Source organism: Cupressus sempervirens, chromosome 2 (assembly GCF_028749045.1).
Source record: "Cupressus sempervirens isolate cs-2001-9-10 chromosome 2, ASM2874904v1, whole genome shotgun sequence".
NCBI lineage: Eukaryota > Viridiplantae > Streptophyta > Pinopsida > Cupressales > Cupressaceae > Cupressus > Cupressus sempervirens.
The window spans coordinates 716,995,897-717,015,459 of NC_143119.1; the positions used below are offsets into that span (position 1 = coordinate 716,995,897).

The 19,563-nt window shown below is 35.5% G+C and overlaps 1 protein-coding gene across 1 annotated transcript in view; it reads right to left on the minus strand.

The window, feature by feature from the left end:
• LOC149575383 (uncharacterized) overlaps nucleotides 1–19,563 on the minus strand; it is a 65,047-nt gene that overhangs the window by 21,385 nt on the left and 24,099 nt on the right. The window contains exons 2-3 of the mRNA XM_089815141.1: nucleotides 12,340–12,405; nucleotides 4,637–4,817 (exon numbers count right to left, since the gene is read on the minus strand). Coding sequence (XP_089671267.1) covers nucleotides 4,637–4,817; nucleotides 12,340–12,405 — 247 coding nt within the window. The remainder of the gene's footprint in view (nucleotides 1–4,636; nucleotides 4,818–12,339; nucleotides 12,406–19,563) is intronic.

The following is a 19,563-nucleotide window of genomic DNA, read 5'->3' on the forward strand; positions in this document are numbered from 1 at the left end:
CACTGCAGGAAATAAGGAAAATGATGCCCACTTGACAATGAACTTGAAAAATAAGGTGTCATAATCTGCAGTGTCCAAACTGCAGAGGATAGTAAAGTTTGAGGGATCATATAAAATGGAGAAGGTGATAAAATATGGCAGTTCCATATCCCTTACAAACTTGTGTAAGGAAATAATAAAAGGAAGAATTATTAAGAAAATCAGATAAAGTAGTACCCAATATAAATAAGGGGGGACAAATTGTGATTGCGGAACAATTAAGGATTGGATGCGATGCCCCATGCAAGTTTGAGACCGCTATCAATCGAGTAGCATGAGACATTTAATCTAAGGTAAGGAAGAAATGTCATCAAATAAAGACCAATAATGAATGTCTATGTGCTATGGTTCTCTATGGAAGGTAAAATTAAGAAGGTACAATCAACTATTGTGTACTGCGTTTGAATGAGGACTAAGGATCAAATGATATGGATATTTATCTATATTACATTGGTACGATCTTATATCATTATGCAGAATTATCCTTGAACATTATGTTAGTCTCTCTCTTGTTATTCTTTTATTTTCAATAAGAATTATTTGCCTTGATCTTTTCTGAGGATGTTTCTTGCAGAAAAAGGAAGATTAATATCAGATTCAAAGGGAGTCTGATGCTTTTTCAAAGGTAAAGAGGCTCAAAAGATTGATGTCCAAAGGGAGTCCGACACATCTGTTTGAAGGAGCAGATATAGGATATGCTTCAACTGATCTTTGAAGATCTTGATCGTATTAGAAGCAAAGGGAGTTTTGACTTCATGTAGACTTTTTGTATGGCTGCATGATTTAATGAGCCTACCCCCTGTGTACATCATGAGGAAGTTACGACTTCCAAATGATAACCACTTGTATTTACAAAAGTTATTGAAAAGTGACAATCTTACAATAACTTAATTTTCTATTATGATAGTTATCTTACAATGTCAATGCAGATCATGATAGATTATACTTTGCATGGTGGATGTTTATATGTTAAGCGTTATGAGAATGCATGAGCACATACCTTATAAACATCGTTTTTGTTGTTTTTTTAGTACATGGTGAATGTTGTGCAAATTGATGTTATAGAGGGTCATTACATAGAGTACTTGGTGAATATCATGCGACTTGATATTTAGAAGGCCATTACTCACAGTATCTGGTGAATATCTTGCATCTCAACATTCTGGAAGGCCATTACTCAAAGAGTATTTGGTGAATATCATCGATATTCTAGGAGACCAATACTCGTCATATTAAATGTGATATCAAACATTTTTGAGTAATTGGTGAATATCATGTATTCTGAAAGACCAATACTCGTGATATTAGATGTGATATCAAAACTTTTGAGTACTTGATGAATATCGAATGTAAAATATTCTGGGAGACCAATACTCATGATATCAAATGTGATATCAAAATGTTGTATACTTTCTAATCAAAGATATTCTTCTATTACATTGAGGTAATATATGGTCATGTGTTTATCCTCCCTAGCTAAGAGGGAGTGTTGATGTTTTGTAGCTTTACTCGGATAAATTACATCAATATAAAGATGAGTTTAAATTAAGATAATGAATAGACATGTCCCATCATGGGACATGTCTATTCTTTCACTGTCTTATAAATATAAGGGGAGGCTGCAGTTGGAAAACACATACCACATACATGGCGGTGCTTAGTACACTTGCAGCAATCCCAAAAAACCAACAAAAGAGAAAACAAAGTGAATCTAATTAATATAGATAGAAAACTTCATGCCATGAGGCCAATGGGGTGCAAAAACAAAAAATATAGTTTTTCAAGTGATCATGGGAGATTGAATAGGAATAGGGTTCTGTTCGAACTGTTTTCTTTCAATCAAAATCCACTATTTAAAAATAACTTAAAAGCATTACTACCTAGATATGGATGAGGGTGTGAATAAAGACTAAGTTGGCGATTCGAGAACTTAGTTTACCACTAAAGAAAAATTTTGAAATGGAATATTTGTGCCCATTAGTATTAAAACAATATAAATATTTTATATATATAACCTACAAGCATGAATTAAGATTAGACTATCACGCAGTATCATGTAAACATCATAAACATCATAAAATTGTGTCATACCATCATAGCATCATATACTTCAAGTTATAATATCAAAATATTATTATAATTATAATATTGAGTATCATTGTTTCAACTTCCAACAATAGGAACTTTAGTTTTAAACATAGTTACACCGCCCTAGGGGACAGGGGAACGGCAGAACGAGGGGACAAGTTTCTAGGACAGGGGGGCAGAGGGGCCTTAATTTGGGGACGGTGGGGGGACAGCGAGGGGACGGCGGCAAGGGACAGGAGGGGAGGGTATATATATATATATATGGTATTTAAAATGCTAGTTATGAATCTATGCATTGCAATATAAGATATAAAGGTGTAAAAGAGTAAATACTTAAACATTGCATTGAATTGGAACATCGAACATTAAACATATATAGTTGAATCTACAAATAGTCAACACCGAGATGTCCCCCATCCTCGGTGGAGGTGGCAGAATCTGGTGGCGCCACTGGGGATAAGGGGACAGAGTCCCCAAGTCCTTGGTGCATTGAAGTCTTCGAGACGTGGGGAAAACGGCGGGGGGGGGACACGTCCCCGTGTTGCTATGGTTTTAAAACTTAATCATGAAATGGATTCTCTAAATAATCAGCACCGTGATCATCCTCATCATCATCATTGACATTGGATGAACCACAAGCAATGCCAATGCCAATTCCATTTTCACTTGCACTATACTGTTCTCACTTTCCAAGTCCTCTATTTGATGCTAGAAAGAATACTATTGTTCAACCTGCAAAAGAAAAACAGCTGCTTGCAAAACAAATCAAGCAGCCCGCACCTCAGGCAGCTTGCATCTCAAGCAGCTCAATCCAATTCTCTAAAATTTTAATGACCGTGATCATCAACATTTGGCATCAATAACAATATATACAACAGAATGCTGAGATTAATGATCTTGTTTTTAGCAATGATGACTTGGCATGAGTTGATTAAGTGGATCTAGAGGTGAAGGCTAGAGCACAAGGAGACCCATTGGAGGACCCCATGGATAATGTGGGCATCACTGAGGCTGACCCTGAGACACATACAAATATCATGGCTGCAACATCATCCAGAATCTATTTTAGATGCACACATAGGAGGGTTGGAGTGTCAAGTGATATAGGCTGCTCTAAGCCAAGCTTCTAGCTTTTATTTTGATATTACTTTTGAACTTGTGATGCCATGAATTTTGTAGACATTTGACACTATTTAATGTGTTTTTTAACTCATTCCATTCAGAGTGGGTTTAGCCATGGAGGAAACTCCATAGTTAAGCATGCTGAAGTAGTACTGGGATGGGTGACCTCCCGGGAAGTCCTGGTGCTTCACCTCTGTGAGCATCACCTAGATCCAATGAGTGTCAAGTGTTCCATTTATTGTCATGAGTGATGGATTCATGTGAATCACTGCTCATGAAACATGAGTCAATGAGTTTGACACAAAAACTACACAGTTAAATCCTGCTAGAAATATCACAATCATTCCATTCAGCTAAAAATTGCAACTATACTAATGTGATCAATAAAAAGTTGTGTATGCGTTCAAGGTGGCTTCTAATTGATGAGATTATTGTATCTTTTAAGGATTATTTATAAAAGGATGCATGAAACAAGTTTTAAATCCTTTAAAAACATTAAATTTTTTGGCTTTCAATTTGGCAGGCAAGTCTTTGTTGAAGCCTCGTGCAGTCTAGATGCTGACTCCGAGAACCAGTCAAAGATAAGCTTGCCAAGTCTGGCTTGGACCATCACAGTTAAGGAGATTGTAACTCTACCAAGACTGAGAAAAGAAAAACTTTGAACAGATGCACTCCCAGAAGCAACCAACACATGCATTGAGAAACAAAAACAACCTACCATATACTAAGATTAAACGAGACAAATTTTAGGAACAGCCGTTTTATATATGTGCACAGTACTTCCTCATGAGTGTAGCGAAAATGCCAGAATTAAGCATCCAATATATTTTTCCTTGTTCCAGAACATAAGGAAGCTGTGATTTAACAATCATAGATCACAATAAGCAGATAACTTCAAATCATATAATCATCTCATAAAACTCTCTTACTATTTCATTCATATGGACAAAGGTGAAACAATAATCATTCATTCAAAATTGAAAAATAACAATAATTCAACATCAAGCAATGTTCCTAATAAAGTGAATTGTTTTCTCATTTCATGGTGTGCCCTAGTAATGCATAGAAGGTTCCACCAATTCTATTACATGCACTAATGTCATACTCCACTTTCAAAACCTACAGATCTCAAAGATAACAAGTCACATTAAGACAAGTAAAATATAATTGTTGAATTCAAAGTGTGATTTCTAAATTCTCTGATTATAAGGTGACCAACAAAGAAGCCAGCTCATGAAGAGTCAAAGAACTAAAAGTGTGAAAGGCATGGCATGTATGTTCAGTGATCATCTCAATGCCCTGATTGTCACCTAATGTGAACAACCAACTTAAATATAATCATGGTCGTGTACTAAAGAATCTAACAATAGGCTGAAAACCATCTCACCTGTTGTCTCTATCACTATATGATCAAACTTGTCTCTTCTTGTACGCACCAGCTCCCCAAGCATTCGGACCAGATCGCCCCGTACTGTACAACAAAGGCACCCATTATTGAGCATAACAATGTCTTCTCCACCTGTTGTTTGAGTAGCTACCAACGATCCATCTATATCTACTTCACCAAACTGTGATCCGAAGTCAAAAAATACAGTAGTCAGCTTATAGTCAGTTAAGCTCAACTTTAAAACACGAACAAACCAAAGCCTAAAACATTATGCAAAAAAATTAGTCGCAAGAAGCAATTATTCAATCTCACTTAACTATAAAACATTATTAAAAAAAAATGAAAATGTTGAAAATTCTGAAGATACAATATTTAACCATAACTTGCTATTTTAAAGAAGGCTAAATCTAGAGAACTCAAGAAAGAAGGTCAACAGCTAAAGGTGCAGACCCCTACAAGTTCATTTCCATATAGACATTTATTTCCAAAGCACTTTGAAATACACACAAAAACATAATCATATCATGCATATAAGTTCTACCTATTCAATCAAAATAAAATACTAACCCTGATCTAGAAATGGATGAAAAGCATAGGACAGTCATGTTGAAAGCTTTACTAAACACTTTGACCATTACTTAAAACATTTTAACACTCAGTTGACCTTTCCAAGGTCCAAATGGGCCCCTTCCTTTCTATGTGAAAATTTTGTTCAAGGCTAATGAGCCCTCATCCTCAAATCATGAAAATGTCATTAAATTTTTGCAGCATGCCATAAAAGTCTTCAAATCCAACCAGATGGTTTAAAAATCTTCATAATCTAATGGGTGCCTATGGAAGAGTGACGATTAGATGATTTTGTCATTAGTCCAAACTTGATAATAGACAGTGTATCATATCCATTAAAGCATGCTTGAACTTGCAAGCTTATGAGAATCAAAAGTCTTGTGGACCTTGCCATAGAGCTAGTCAAGCATGGCAACTCAAGAGACATTGACATTATCCTAGTTGGAAACAAATGTTTCTTTTTGTGGCTCTTTCTCCAATGCTTGATCAAGATATTGTCTTCAAAGGAGGCCCTCATTTTTACAATCAAACAAGTTTATTCATCAAACTATAGCATGCGGAGTACAATCTCGTGGAATAGCTCCTTTAACAAATAAATCTTTAAATTCATCTCTTTTGGCTGCCCATGGGGTCTTGGAGTCAACATCTAAAATCCTTGAGATACTTGTGGGTTCCTCTCATCTCACATTGGAAAGGAAGATAACTATTTACAGTTGCATTTGTGTTGAAATTGATCTTAATAAGCCTCAATATAACTCTGTTGAGATTAGATTTGGAAATACAGAAGGAATTCAACATATAGACTATACATCCCTTCCATTAGAATTTTAAGTTTGTCTATCCTCTAGGTACTTACAAAAAGACTGCCTCCAAAGGATTACAACTCCCTCCCAACCACTTCCCAACAATTTTGTAGCAAAGGAAAAACCCCAAACTCATGTAGATAAATTAAATTAAATAAATAATAATATCTTATAATATATAATTATCTAAATTATTATTATTATAATAACGAAAGAAGATATCATTAATAATATTATATATAATATTAATAGTTATTTTATTAAAAAAATATTATTTATAATAAATAATTATATATGAATGACAATTAATGAATGAGTATATATTATTATATTATTAAATAATATAGATGTATGGATAATCATTTATGATATAAAACTATATAATATATAACATTACTTATACTAAGTGACTATGAGGAATAGTCGTGACCATTTACTTTCAGGGCATATGATTCCAGAGAAAATGGAGTAAGGGGATACGGTTAAGGCAATTTTAGAAATACTGAAGTTATTCATATATATCTACTATTTGAAATAGCAATAGGAGGATTATTAGATATCCAGGAAGAAGAAGAATCACAAATACATGGGAAGTCATTATGGGGCATGAACTTGCCATGAAAGATTCTAAGACGACATATCCATGCATATTGACATTGTATCATTTCTGAAGCAGCCTACGGCTCAAGTTGGCAGTCGCAATTATCAACTTCCATCATATTTCCAAGTGTACAACATAAGTGGAATTTCAAAATCATTCTACTTCAATATAGGCAATCAAACAAGGTCCATCTCAAATGACAGAGAAGTATCACTGAGAGGGTATGTTGAGGAAGTAATCTTTTGTTCAGGTTATACATCAGACTACCATCAACATTTACCATCATTGAAGATGGTTAATTCATATTCTGCAGCTGTGGAAGCATGAGCTGGAGAGGACTACATTACATGTTGAGACACAATATTGTTTTCACAATTTAGCGGTTCTTATGATCATCGGGCATATCAGGCTATAATTGGTGGAGAGAAGTATGCATGTAGATCAAAAAGCATAGAGTACACACCAGAGTCTTGCATGCGTAAATTATTTTGGGACTTAAAGCTAGGTAATTATACAAGCCATAGCTTATAACAGGGGCATAAAGATTAATCAGGCACAACTATTCAATTGTGGCATGACCTCTCATATCTCCATCTCACAAAACAATACTTCAAACTAAACAGTACTCGATTCACATTCAAGATGCTTAACAAATTTCATTGATAATAATTAAACAGATCAGAATGAGGCACAATTCTTTAGCTTCATTATTTCTATATAGATATATGAGGAATTAATCACTATAACCTTCATTACAATAGAACCCCTTCCTCAAGTGAATCAATATCTCCTCAGCCAAATCGACCTGGATAAAGAAAGAAGCTCGATCATGGAATAAAATGAGTTTTTCATCTGAGAAAGAAGCAGCAAACAATTATTGGATTGATATTATATTCAGAAGTCGTAGATCTTCTAGTGATATCATTTTGAATACAATTATCCATTTATTTGATTGAAATATAAAACCCCTATAAGTTCAGATGAGACATTCAGTTAAGATTGGAACCCAACTTAGCAATCATCAATACAAAGGACAAATATTAGAAAGAATCGATATATCTTAGCACATCCTATTTAATACACACTTGCCATTCATATCGTACTAAAAAATGAGTTTCAAGCTATATAGAAAGGAGACTATTACAGTTTTAAGTGTAAAAATATAGAAATAGTCCTTACAAATCCCTTAGGGAACATAACAGCAGTACCCAGGCATTGGAATTTGATAGCTATATTACAAAGGCCTAACAGGGGACATTACAAAATCTTAATTTTTGTTTGTTTTTTTAAATCAGCAAAACCTTCTAAAAATTTCCCCCAAAGGTTAACCTCAAAAATTTTAATTTAAAAAAGAGCTAAAAACCTTCAGATTAATACACACATTTTACTGGAAAATTTCACAAAAACCAAACTCTACTCTAATAACATGTAATGATAATTGATTGAGATATTCAATAATAAACAAGAAAAAGAAAAGCTCCTTGAACAAGCAATTACAAGATCTTTCCATAACCAAAATGATTGAGAACTAAAGACATAATAGAAAGTTACTAAACTAACTGAGCAACTTAAAGAACATAAAGTTAATATACCGACTTAAATGAAAGATACTTAAATGACCATTATACTAAATATTACAATATTACTTTAATATGGTCAACTCTTGGATTAAATTAAATAAATCCATTTCCTACCCAATCGCATGCTATTATGGAATTTCAAAGTAAGAAACTTCTTTAAACTTATATTACATTTGTTTACTCTATTTTCCCTAATAACCTTCCTCAAACTTATATTAGATTTGTTCACTCTTTGTTCCCTTCCTCTTCTCGGATCATAAACTTTAATAGTACTCTAAACATAGATGAAATGTTAGGAGGTTCTAATTGGTTGGGCCCTTCTTCACATTTACCAAGAGAAAAATTGTCATTTCTTAATCATGTTGATATTAAACCTGACTCCGATAATTTTGCTAGGGATAAGAGAAGGTGGGGGCTAGATTCCTTCTCTAAACGTCTTGACAATACTTTGGTCTCTAATTGTTGATTTAGTGATTCTTGGGTCTCTTCCTTGGATATTTTACATTGGAAAGGATTAGATCACTAGCCCATCAAGTTTTCTTCCTCTCTTCTCTTGAATGAGGTTTTGTTTTCAGATTTGGTCACATGAAAAACACTTTACATGGACATATTGCACATCAAGGACACAAACAAAATGAAGTGCAATTTTCGCAATGTTGTCTATAATTGAGTAATTCTCATTTTTAATGGCACTTGGCAAAGCATTCAAGTCATGATGTGAAGGGTTTCCCTAGATGTCCTCCAAATGTCACCTATCAAGCAAAGAAAATTATGTAAATCATTTTGGAAAATAAGGCAAAAAAGGCAAGGATGGGCACACACGTCTGACTGACTTTGGGGCTAGATTCAACCCTCTTTGTAGCTTGACATATTCATTTTGTAGTGAGTGAAATGCAACATGTATCATGGTGCACTATAAACAGAAATTTCAAAACTATTGTTGTACCTATCATTGACTATCTCTCACACATTATGCAATCAGGATGACTGAATATTTAAAACGTCAATCTTTCCTTTTTTTCTAGCTTTTCTATTACCAATATGCTCATAATATGATCCCGTGAATGATATTTGATTTGCACTATAACTAGCCTATGCGCATCTTGAATTATTTTCCAAATCTTTTGAGTACATCTCAAGTACAACATTTCCAAGTGGAAAAACAAAGGGAAACCCCTGAATGTACCTATTTTCCTATTTTGATCAAATAATATGAATTTGTGATCTTACATATGTCATATGTTGTGTAATATTTGATAATTTGACTTATCAAATACTATTTATCTTTTGCTAATTTCTTTGGTTTGTTATACATATAACATATATATTGATATCGTGGTTAACTGTATTCTGTTTTAACTAATTGAATGTATGATATGCTATCAAGATTTAACTGTGTGATTTTGAGTCAAACTCAATGACCCATGTTTCATGAGTAGTGATTCAACATGAATCCATCTCTCATGAGAATAAATGGAACACTTAGCACTCAATGGATCTAGGTGATGCTCATAGGGGTGAAGCATCAGGACTTCCCAGGAGGTCACCCAGCCCAATACTATTCTAGCCTGAGTGCGCTTAACTACGGAGTTTCCTCCATGGTTAAACCCAAAGCTTGCAACCCCATCTGCAAAACCTTCACCAAGTGTTCTGCCTTATGAACCATTCATTAGAAAGCCCCTTAAGCTCATCAATTGATAAGTAGAAGATAATTTCCACAGCAAACCAAATTGTGATATAGGTATCAGGATTTAACTATGTGATTTTAGGTCAAACTCAATGACCCAAGTTTCCTGAGTAGTGATTCAACATGAATCCATCTCTCATGAGAATAAATGGAACACTTAATACTCATTGGATCTAGGCAATGCTCACAAGGATGAAGCACTGGGACTTCCCAGGGGATCACCCATCCCAGTACTACTCCAGCCTGAGTGCAGTTAACTACAAAGTTTCCCCCATGGTTAAACCCAAAGCTTGCAACCCCATTTGCAAAACCTTCACCAAGTGTTGTGCCTTATGAATCATTCATTAGAAAGCCCCTTAAGTTCACCAATTGATAAGTAGGAGATAATTTCCATAGCAAGCCAAATTGTGATATTGTTATCAAGATTTAACTGTGTGATTTTGAGTCAAACTCAATGACCCATGTTTTATGAAGTAACCAGATTGTATAGCCTACTTATTAATTGTATTTGTACTAAATTGGCTTTATTTAGAAGTAACCAGATTGCATAGCCTATGGTCTCTAAAGAAATAGAGAATCACATTGTATCAATACCATAGTAACTTGGCTTTCAAGAATAGATAGATAGATTTCCACCATATTTAATACTCCCGTATTCTTTGTTCTCATTATACCAAATTAAGTAGTGGGAGATTCTTACTCTTAGCAATCCAAAAAATATCACTTGGTAATAATTGTATGGTTAAGGAACTTAACTGATACAATAATTATTATTGGTGTCACTAATTCCGAGTTCACTTGAGATTCTATTTCCCATGTAGGTGATATAGATGGAAAACTTAGACATCCATCCATATTGGCAGTGTATAAGGGAAATAAAACCAATGGAAACCTTTCTCATTCAAAATGGGTTTGATTCTGATATAGTTTTCAAAGAGGTAGTTCTCAAAGATGAATCAAAGATGTTATAGTCCACTAATCAAAACATATAAACAAAAGGAATTACTAGCCAGTTTCAAAAGGAGCACCAAAATAATTCTTAACACCTCAAAAATATCTCAATGTTTCCTTTATGCAAAAAGCACTTGTCATGGATTCCAAGTTTTATATTTCATAGCCTTCAAGAAACATGTTTCCAAATCATGGATTCAAAAATTCATATATCACCCACTAAAATTGTTAACTATATGCAATGTCTTTCTTGTGTAAGCCACCATAGTTTTCCTTGATAACTGTTTTTCTATTAAGGTTTTAAGTCTGAAACAATCAACACGAACAAGTAGGACAATAACTTTGCTCACAATACTCAACTCTCAAAATTTCTTAATCAGAATCATCTATAAATTCAAACCTACTAAGATTAGCAAGACACAAAAAAGAACATATAATCTATTTGTAGACAGGCAGCCCTAGATTTTCATGGCTTACTTGGGACCTTAATCAACTCATGATATCGATTAAAATTTACAATTTATTATTTAAATAAGTCTTTGAATTATATTATTGCATTTAATATACTTAGATTTAACCAAAAAGACAATTTTCAAGGTTGGCTCATACCTAAATTGATAACCTCAAGTTAATTTGTAGAACTACAAATAAACAATAGACTCAAAGTACAACTTATCTAATAACAAACAATTAAGATCGTCAAAACTTGGTCAATATGGATAGCCTCAAACCAAATATGTAGATTTTCAGGACCTTGAACCTTGCACAACAATTCAATTGAAATATTTAAGCTTTATGAGGGCATCTATGTCTATTTTCTAAATTACTTCTACTCTTGTCATGAAAAATGATTAGCTATCATAACACCGTGGAATTTCCAATAACACCATGTAGCAGGTTTAAGTATTTGCAATTATTGTTATGGGTATTATTGTTTCTATGAGTCTGGAGACAAGTTTGGACCAATTGAACAAGAATAGTATGTTCGTGGCTAATAAGAAACTACAGCATAATGACAGCAACTACATCTTCATCAAAAAACCAAATTTTTTGGTGACTGCATTTATATAGAATATAGTTGTTTCTTGTTAGTTTACTCAAATATCCTAAATTTAATATTTAATGACATCTTCATACTTGTACTCAATATTTAATTGCATCTTCATCCTTGCATTCACATGCCCACATCTTTAGGAGATTTTGTTATGTGCAACTTTGATTGAGAAACCTTTACAAGCACTTGCATACTAGCATATACATTGAAGAAAACATCTAATATTATTTTCAAAATAAAAAAAGCCCAATGACTTACATAGAAAGTTGTCTTTCAGCCTGTTTGCTCACTTAATAGATAAAATTTTGATAAAAAAAAATTTTAATATGTTTTGTCTTAACTCTTGCGCAATTCATCTAATGCATTCATGCCCTTCTTCAAACAAGTAAAAAAGAAATGCCTAACTTAATTGTTTTGAGACATTAGATTTGCCATATGACCTCAAATGTAATTCCCATACCTCATTTTCTATAACAGCAATTCGCTTTCCATGCTGGGTTGTCAAAATATGGTTGAGAAGAGTTGTCTGCAATGACATGGCATGAACCCAAGAAAAAGTAAACAAACTGTAAATAAATAATATACATGTCATGTATTTGTATGAATAAATATCTGAAGGATTATAGGATAAGAAACTAACAATGTATGTGAAACCAACAGATGCCTTTTAGATCATGACCATAAAATTGCAAGAACTATATAACAATATAATTCAATCTTAAAAACTAGTAAGTTAAATACGAAGGATTACTTTACAATTTTGTACTTTCCGTTGTTAATTTTTAGAAATTTGGGACTATTAGCTCACAGAGTCAATTGCAACAGACTTCTTTCTGAACATGACTCTAAAATCCTTTATAAAACTTAGATTGATGATAATCAATGCCATTTAATGTAAGACTGTTAAACTATGATTTACTTTATAAATAATCAAACTCAGGATATACAATTGATACCGCTTATAATATGATGCTATATGATATTTTGAGTATCAATGAATATCTTGTAAATAGGATAGATTATCACTGATATCTCTGATATATAGAAGAGACTTATGCAAGGATAATCCCTGCTGTATTCTGATCTCTGCACTAAGTCTACTTCCAACTGCTAATAGCTGTTTCTCATATACTGATATAATAGATACTACCAATCTGCTTAATGTTGCTGATAGCTCTCTTTGATATGGCACTAAGGAGTATACTTAAGTCTGCTCCTATTGTATATAGTGATTATAAATGTTGCTGTTTCTAATTTATAATTTATAAGTACATGTAATACCTCTCTAATCCTAACAAGTATCAGTAGATTTTGGGCATAGTATAAGTATGCTTGGGCTATTTTGGAAGATATGGTTATTCATCACGCGCCTTGAATTTTTTTTTGATAGGTAACATTTATTTGTATTAAGTAGAAATAAAGATTTCCGGAGATAATACTCTTCAAGTTTGCCACAGTACTGAGTGGCTCAATACAAGCATCCACACCTATACCGCCTATACCCATTTACATTTGACAATCGACAATTGACAAAAAGGGCATTAACACCCAACCAAAAACCAGCACCCTTACAAAAGTATTTTAACATTTTGCGCAAAGGAGAGAAAACACAGCAAAATCAAAAACCAAGATCAGAAGCCAAAAGGCTCTGGTTTCTATCACTTGAACCACTTATCTGCATCTTCTTTGGTAAAATTCAGGATTCCATGGTCATCCCCCACAGCCCGCACCATGCCCTTTCTTCCAGGTCCCCGAGGGCTCTTCTTGCCTGTTAAAATTGTACAATTCTCAACCTCCAGCAACACGTCCATACACCCGACACAGTGTCCTCTCCTGAAGCAGCCCTTGCAGCCCATGCCATCTGATGTCTCAAAGGCTCCCCTCGCACTCTCACGCTCTTGCGTGGAGTTGATTTCATAAAACCCCTTCAAGCCTTGTCCTTATACCATACTGTTTCCTCCAGGTACGTGACCACCTTCCTCCAACCTCACTTTGCTTTTGGAACATGCACTCCCTGTGGAGATGCAGAGGACCATATGACAAGAGGTCAGACCTTAGTATTGCCCCCACCAATCATCCGCCATGTGCCCTGCCCCATGTCCAAGCCGACATCAAGCACCACTCTATCAATTACATCGTCAATCCCCAGCAACCATTGTGGATCCATACAAGCAGCCACAACCCGGCGAACTTCCTCTTTGGATTCACCAACCATCAAAGCTAGTGCCACAAAGAGAGACGCAAAATCCAGATTGGACCTATGCCTCCAATAAGTGTCAAGGTATTCTGGACCAAAAATATCACAAATACCAGTCATAAATTTCTTGTCCTCAAACAGAAAAATGTTCATCAGCCTTCTCACCGAGATCTTCCCTTCATACGACCGTGTTTGATTGTTCAATTCCAAAGCAAAATTGGCCTCCATCTCAGATTTCCAAACAGAGCCCTCTGCTGATATCAAAACCTAGTCCACCTTTAATCACGCCCTCGAAATCTCCAAAAGCTCAAACTTCGAAGGGTGCTTCTTTATGATTACAAAGCCTCTGACACCCACAAGGAGTTACTCCTTAATGAACACTCCTCCATCTCGAGTTGTGATTGAATGAAATGCTCACTCAATGGGTGCGAAAATTTATTAATAAAAACCATTCCAAAACCCATAGCCCTCAATCTAAATTAAAATGCCTTAGGTCTTCAAATATTACATATCAGTTCCCCAAGGAAGCATCCACTCCCAAATTCGCCAACTTATCTGCCAATTTGTTGGCCTCCAGATAGATGTGGGTAATCCTAAAGTCTTCAAACTCCTAGAATAGACACTTAATCTGGCCTATGTGCTTTTCAGGGTGCCATTTCTCCAATTTCCCTTTCTTAATTCCGTTTATGATAATCTCGAAATCTCCTTCCAAATGCACTCTGCTTATACCAAGCTTGATTCTCAAAACAAGAGCCTCTTTGGCTACTTCACATTCTACTACATTATCGGTGTCATCCCTTAGACATTTTGCCGCAAAAGCTAAGATGTTTCCCTTGTGGTCTCGTGCTATGCATCCACATCCTGATGAACACGGCTTACCTCATGCAGCCCCATCGAAATTGATCTTAATCCATCCCTCCTTTGGCAGAAGCCAAATGCACTTATCTCTTTTATGAGAAGGGTCAACCCTTAAGACCCCATTAACGAGCCATCAAGCACCTTGATTTTATATCTTGACAAAAAATAGCATAAATAGAACTATAAGAACCTTCAAACACTCGCTAAAATAATGATGCCTACCTAACTTAGAACCTTATGAATGCAAATGAATCAACTAGGTTCTTATGCTATAACATGTTTAGAAACATTTCTACCCTTCTCATACATAACCTTGCTTGCTTATGATGTTTAGAACTTGCTTTGCATTTGATCAAGTTCTACATAATATTTTTAGAAGATTAAATATATGATGTTTAATTCGTATCTTCGATTATGCTTTATATGTTACGTAGAATCCTAATTCAGTATCATGCTTTGCTCGGAAGTATTGTTTATGGACGATTTTAATTTATGATTATGATATGGTTTAAAGCTAACCTAGCTAGCCCATTGTGCTTATATTCATATACGTGTTTTTACTCTGTTTGGTGTGTTTTCTAGATGAGGGGAGGCAATTGTAGTTACTTCTTCAGGAGATCTACACGATGTCGCGCTCCTTCCTTGCCTGTCACTATTTGTATATATATGCATATGCATTGTATCTTGTCAGTCAACGATGCAAGTGTGTACAGGTACCAAGCATTAACTCCGCCTAGCTACACAGGTCTGAGCGTGCCTCAAAATCCTCAAACTAGTTGCTGTTGAAAAGGAGATAGAACCATAATCCATATAGGCACCCTGAGCATAGTATTCCTAATTAGAGAGTTAACTACCGATAGGGGATCCTTTGGGATTTTGCCTCTAATTTGGTATTGTAACAATTGATTTGTACACTGGTGGTTTCATGCATGGTTTTGATTTAGAGTTGATACTTTGATACATTGATATTTTATTAGTGATTTGAATTCATGATATGATGATTTGTTTTCATTTAAATACATTATCTGAGTATATATGGGTGCACACATATATGCCCAAATAAATATATGATTGTTGTATGTGTGTGGTTTCAGTTGATATATTAGGCTATAAGTGGAGGTCTCTTAGTTTTGTAATTAAAAATAAATAAAAGAGGACACAAATATAAATAAGATAGAAGGAAATAAATTATTGATCAACAAAAAAATAATTATGAGAATTGAACCTGAAACCTACCACCTTTCAATTACACCCCCGGCCAATTCATCTATATAACTCTTCATGAACTAAAGAGAGAAAAGTGAATCATGATTTAGGATTAGGAAACCAATTTGCAAACAAGGACATAGCAGAAGGGCATGGACTAGAACCATTGACCTCTCGTGCGAAATGCTAGCAACTTGACCATTGTGCCACAAGATTTTCTTGAGTAGGGGTTTCTTACTAGAAAACCTAAGAACTAGTTAGAAAATTAAAACAAAAAAATAATAAATAAATAAATGGTTTATTTAAGTGATCATACTATGGAGGTTGCCCATTGCAATCGGCTACAACCATTCACGACAACTCTTTGCTCCCTAAAAACCAAGAGCCTTCCCAAGAAGGATTTGGCAAAACTATAGGAAAATTTATGAAAAAATATGAAAGCTTTAGCAATTTGAGAATTGCCTAAGAGTGAACTCAAAGGAGCACAGTTGGACGTTGCAAAAGAATCCTTGAAGGAAAATTAGAGGACTCTGGCAAACTTCCAAACCTCATCAATACAAACTCATCCCAAGTAGGCCATGTGTTGTCCTCCTTTGTCAATAAAATGGAAATAGTGAATTTAATCAAATATTAATGGCAATGTTGTGGCTTGTATTTGTCTCTGTGAGTTGCATGTCTTTGATGGTTTCTCCATGACTACTTCTAAATTCAATTTTGCTCTTGGTTAGGCATGTTGTGAATGTTATGAGTTTGTTATGAATTGAATAGTTTTTTTTGGATGGATACTAGTAGGGCTTCTGATCTGGGATATAGCCTAGAAGTTATAAAGAACCCCTCCCTTATCCTAACATCCAAAAAATATCGCTTATTAGCATTCTATTTATTCTTTTTGAGTTCTCTGGAACAAAAGCGCAAGTATACTGCACATGTGCGTAAGAATGCCTCTCAAATGCACATGCCTATGAATCCTCAGTTTGTCAGCCACTTTGTACAAAAGCGCAGTTTTAGAACACAAAAGAGCAACGATGTGAAATTGATGCGCAGGTATATTGAACAAAAGCACAACTATATTGCATGGATGTGCGAGTTGCATGAAAGCATGACAATAATGAATAAATGTGCACAATTACCACATAAAAGCCTAAGAGTAATAGATGGATGCGCAGCAATAGTGAAACTTACCCAGTTTGACCTCCAAAGCCTATTTTCAAAATCAGGGTATAACACATAGTAACACAGGAAGCATCCCCCCTTTTTGCCCCACATCCGGGAGACTTGGACGCACCAGGAACTTGGGGACTTCGTTCCCCCATCCCCAGCAGCGCCACCAGATTCTGCCACCTACACCGAGGATAAGGGACGTCTCAGCGTTGATTATTTGTTGATTTGACTATTTACGTTCGATGTTCCAATTCAATGCAATGTTCAAGTATTTACTCTTTTAAATCTTTATATCTTATATTGCAATACATCTTTTCATAACTAGCATTTTAAGTACCATACATATAGTATACACAACCCTCTCCCGAACCCTCACAATCGTTCCCCCACAATTCCCCAACCGTCCCCAAATTAAGGCCCCTCTGTCCCCCCGTCCTGGAAACTTGTCCCCATGTTCCACCGTCTGTAGTGCCTCTCATGTTTGCAGTCTGTACCTTGCCTATTTTTGATTCAAGAGATACTTGTTACTCTTTTTGATATTTATACTTTGAGACGACCCGAGGGTCGAATGTTATATTTTGATTTCCGTACCATAGATGCTTTGTTGCTATGCTGTTCAGTTTATCATATTTGCATGTTGATGCTATTTTGAGATGACAGTAGATTTATGATGGTATTTGGTTATAGGATGTATTGGACCTATTTGTTGATTATGTTATGAGATGGATTCTATGCTATGGTTATTTACTTCATTCTTGTATCTTTACGCTTTCTGCGAATGTGAGTGATGTGAATGGATTAAATAGGTATTTTAATACATGTTGCTTCGGCTATGATATTATTTGCCATTGCACTTGATCGTGTGTTTTAGTGTGCAGGAAGTATATCCCTGGCAGTGGCACATGGAGTTAGTGATTCAGCTATTCATATTTACCCATGTTGTTCCTATATGGTCGACGTACCCTTATTGTGATTGTTTAGATCAAAACCTTTCGGTGATTAGTAAATCCGAACTCATTTGCATTATGTGATTAAACCAATGAGTATGTCTGTGCATCTAGAAGTTCGCATTTGTCGCGAAAGTGTTAAGTGTTTTTCTATGTTTTTGGGGTTTTCAAGTTTTAATCTTTTCAGATTTAATTTCTGGCAGCTTTGCCTTAGGTGAAATCTCGTTGCGGATAATAACCTGTTTTCGTTTGGGTCAATTCGGAGTTTAACTACTCTAGCTAGCTATTTTCCAGAATTGACTATTCACCCAAAAAGTGAATAAGTATTGGAAAAGTGATTTCATAATTCACTTATCACAATTTGGAAATTGAAATTTGGAGAGCAATTTGGAAATCCTCTTCTGTAGGATTCTTGTTTTGTTCGTTCTGGGAGCTGTGAGCGTGGGATCTTTGCGAGGTTGATCTCGTTGGATTCAGCTCGAGGAGTTCTTGCTTTGCCGTCAGTTTCAGCAGTTTTGGCGGATTGATTATTTTATTGTGCGGGTTTCGGTTTCTGCCCTTTTTCTATCAGGTAGGGCCTTCCCGTTTTATTGGTTTTACTCCGTTTTTACTTCCGTTTCTTGTAGCTGTATGTTTAGAGGATGAGAACTAGTGTTCCCCTCCGTTTCTGTTTGTTGGTTCTGCCCGGTTGGTCGAGTATGAACGTTTTACCTGTTTTTGAAATGGGGGTTTGGGTTTTTGGGCCGTTATGCTGGCCGTTTTTGCATACGGTGTCCGTTTTCAATTATTTTTGGATTTTTGGGGTTTTTGAACCCAAAGGCCAAATGGGTTTTAATTTTGGAATTTTTCCAAAATTTGGGGTTTTTACCTCGTTTTGTGTGCCGCCCTGTTTTCTCGAGTTTTCTTGGCACATTGTGGTTCGTGGACCTGGATGATCCGTTTGGATACCAGTTGGAACACTTTTGCATCTTTCGTTGCTTTGGGATGCGTGTAGCATCCGTCATCCCGATTATGTTTTTCGGTCGATTGACTTCTGTTTGCATTCTCATCCTATCCTTGTGTATGATCTCTGTGATGGTGGTGCGCCACACACATGTACATTGTCGGGTGACCTGCAGGGCTCGATCTTCCATGGTACTTCCGAAAGTTGTGATCATTGGGGTTGGGTTGGGAGTTTGCATGCCTACGGGCACTCATCGTTGGATGAGCATGGGTAGGGTAGGGTAGCATATGGAGGGGGCTTCTACCTCGCAGCCTGGTGATCATTGTGCCCAGAGGGTTGGCGAAGGAAGCTTTAATTAAGTGAAAATTAAAT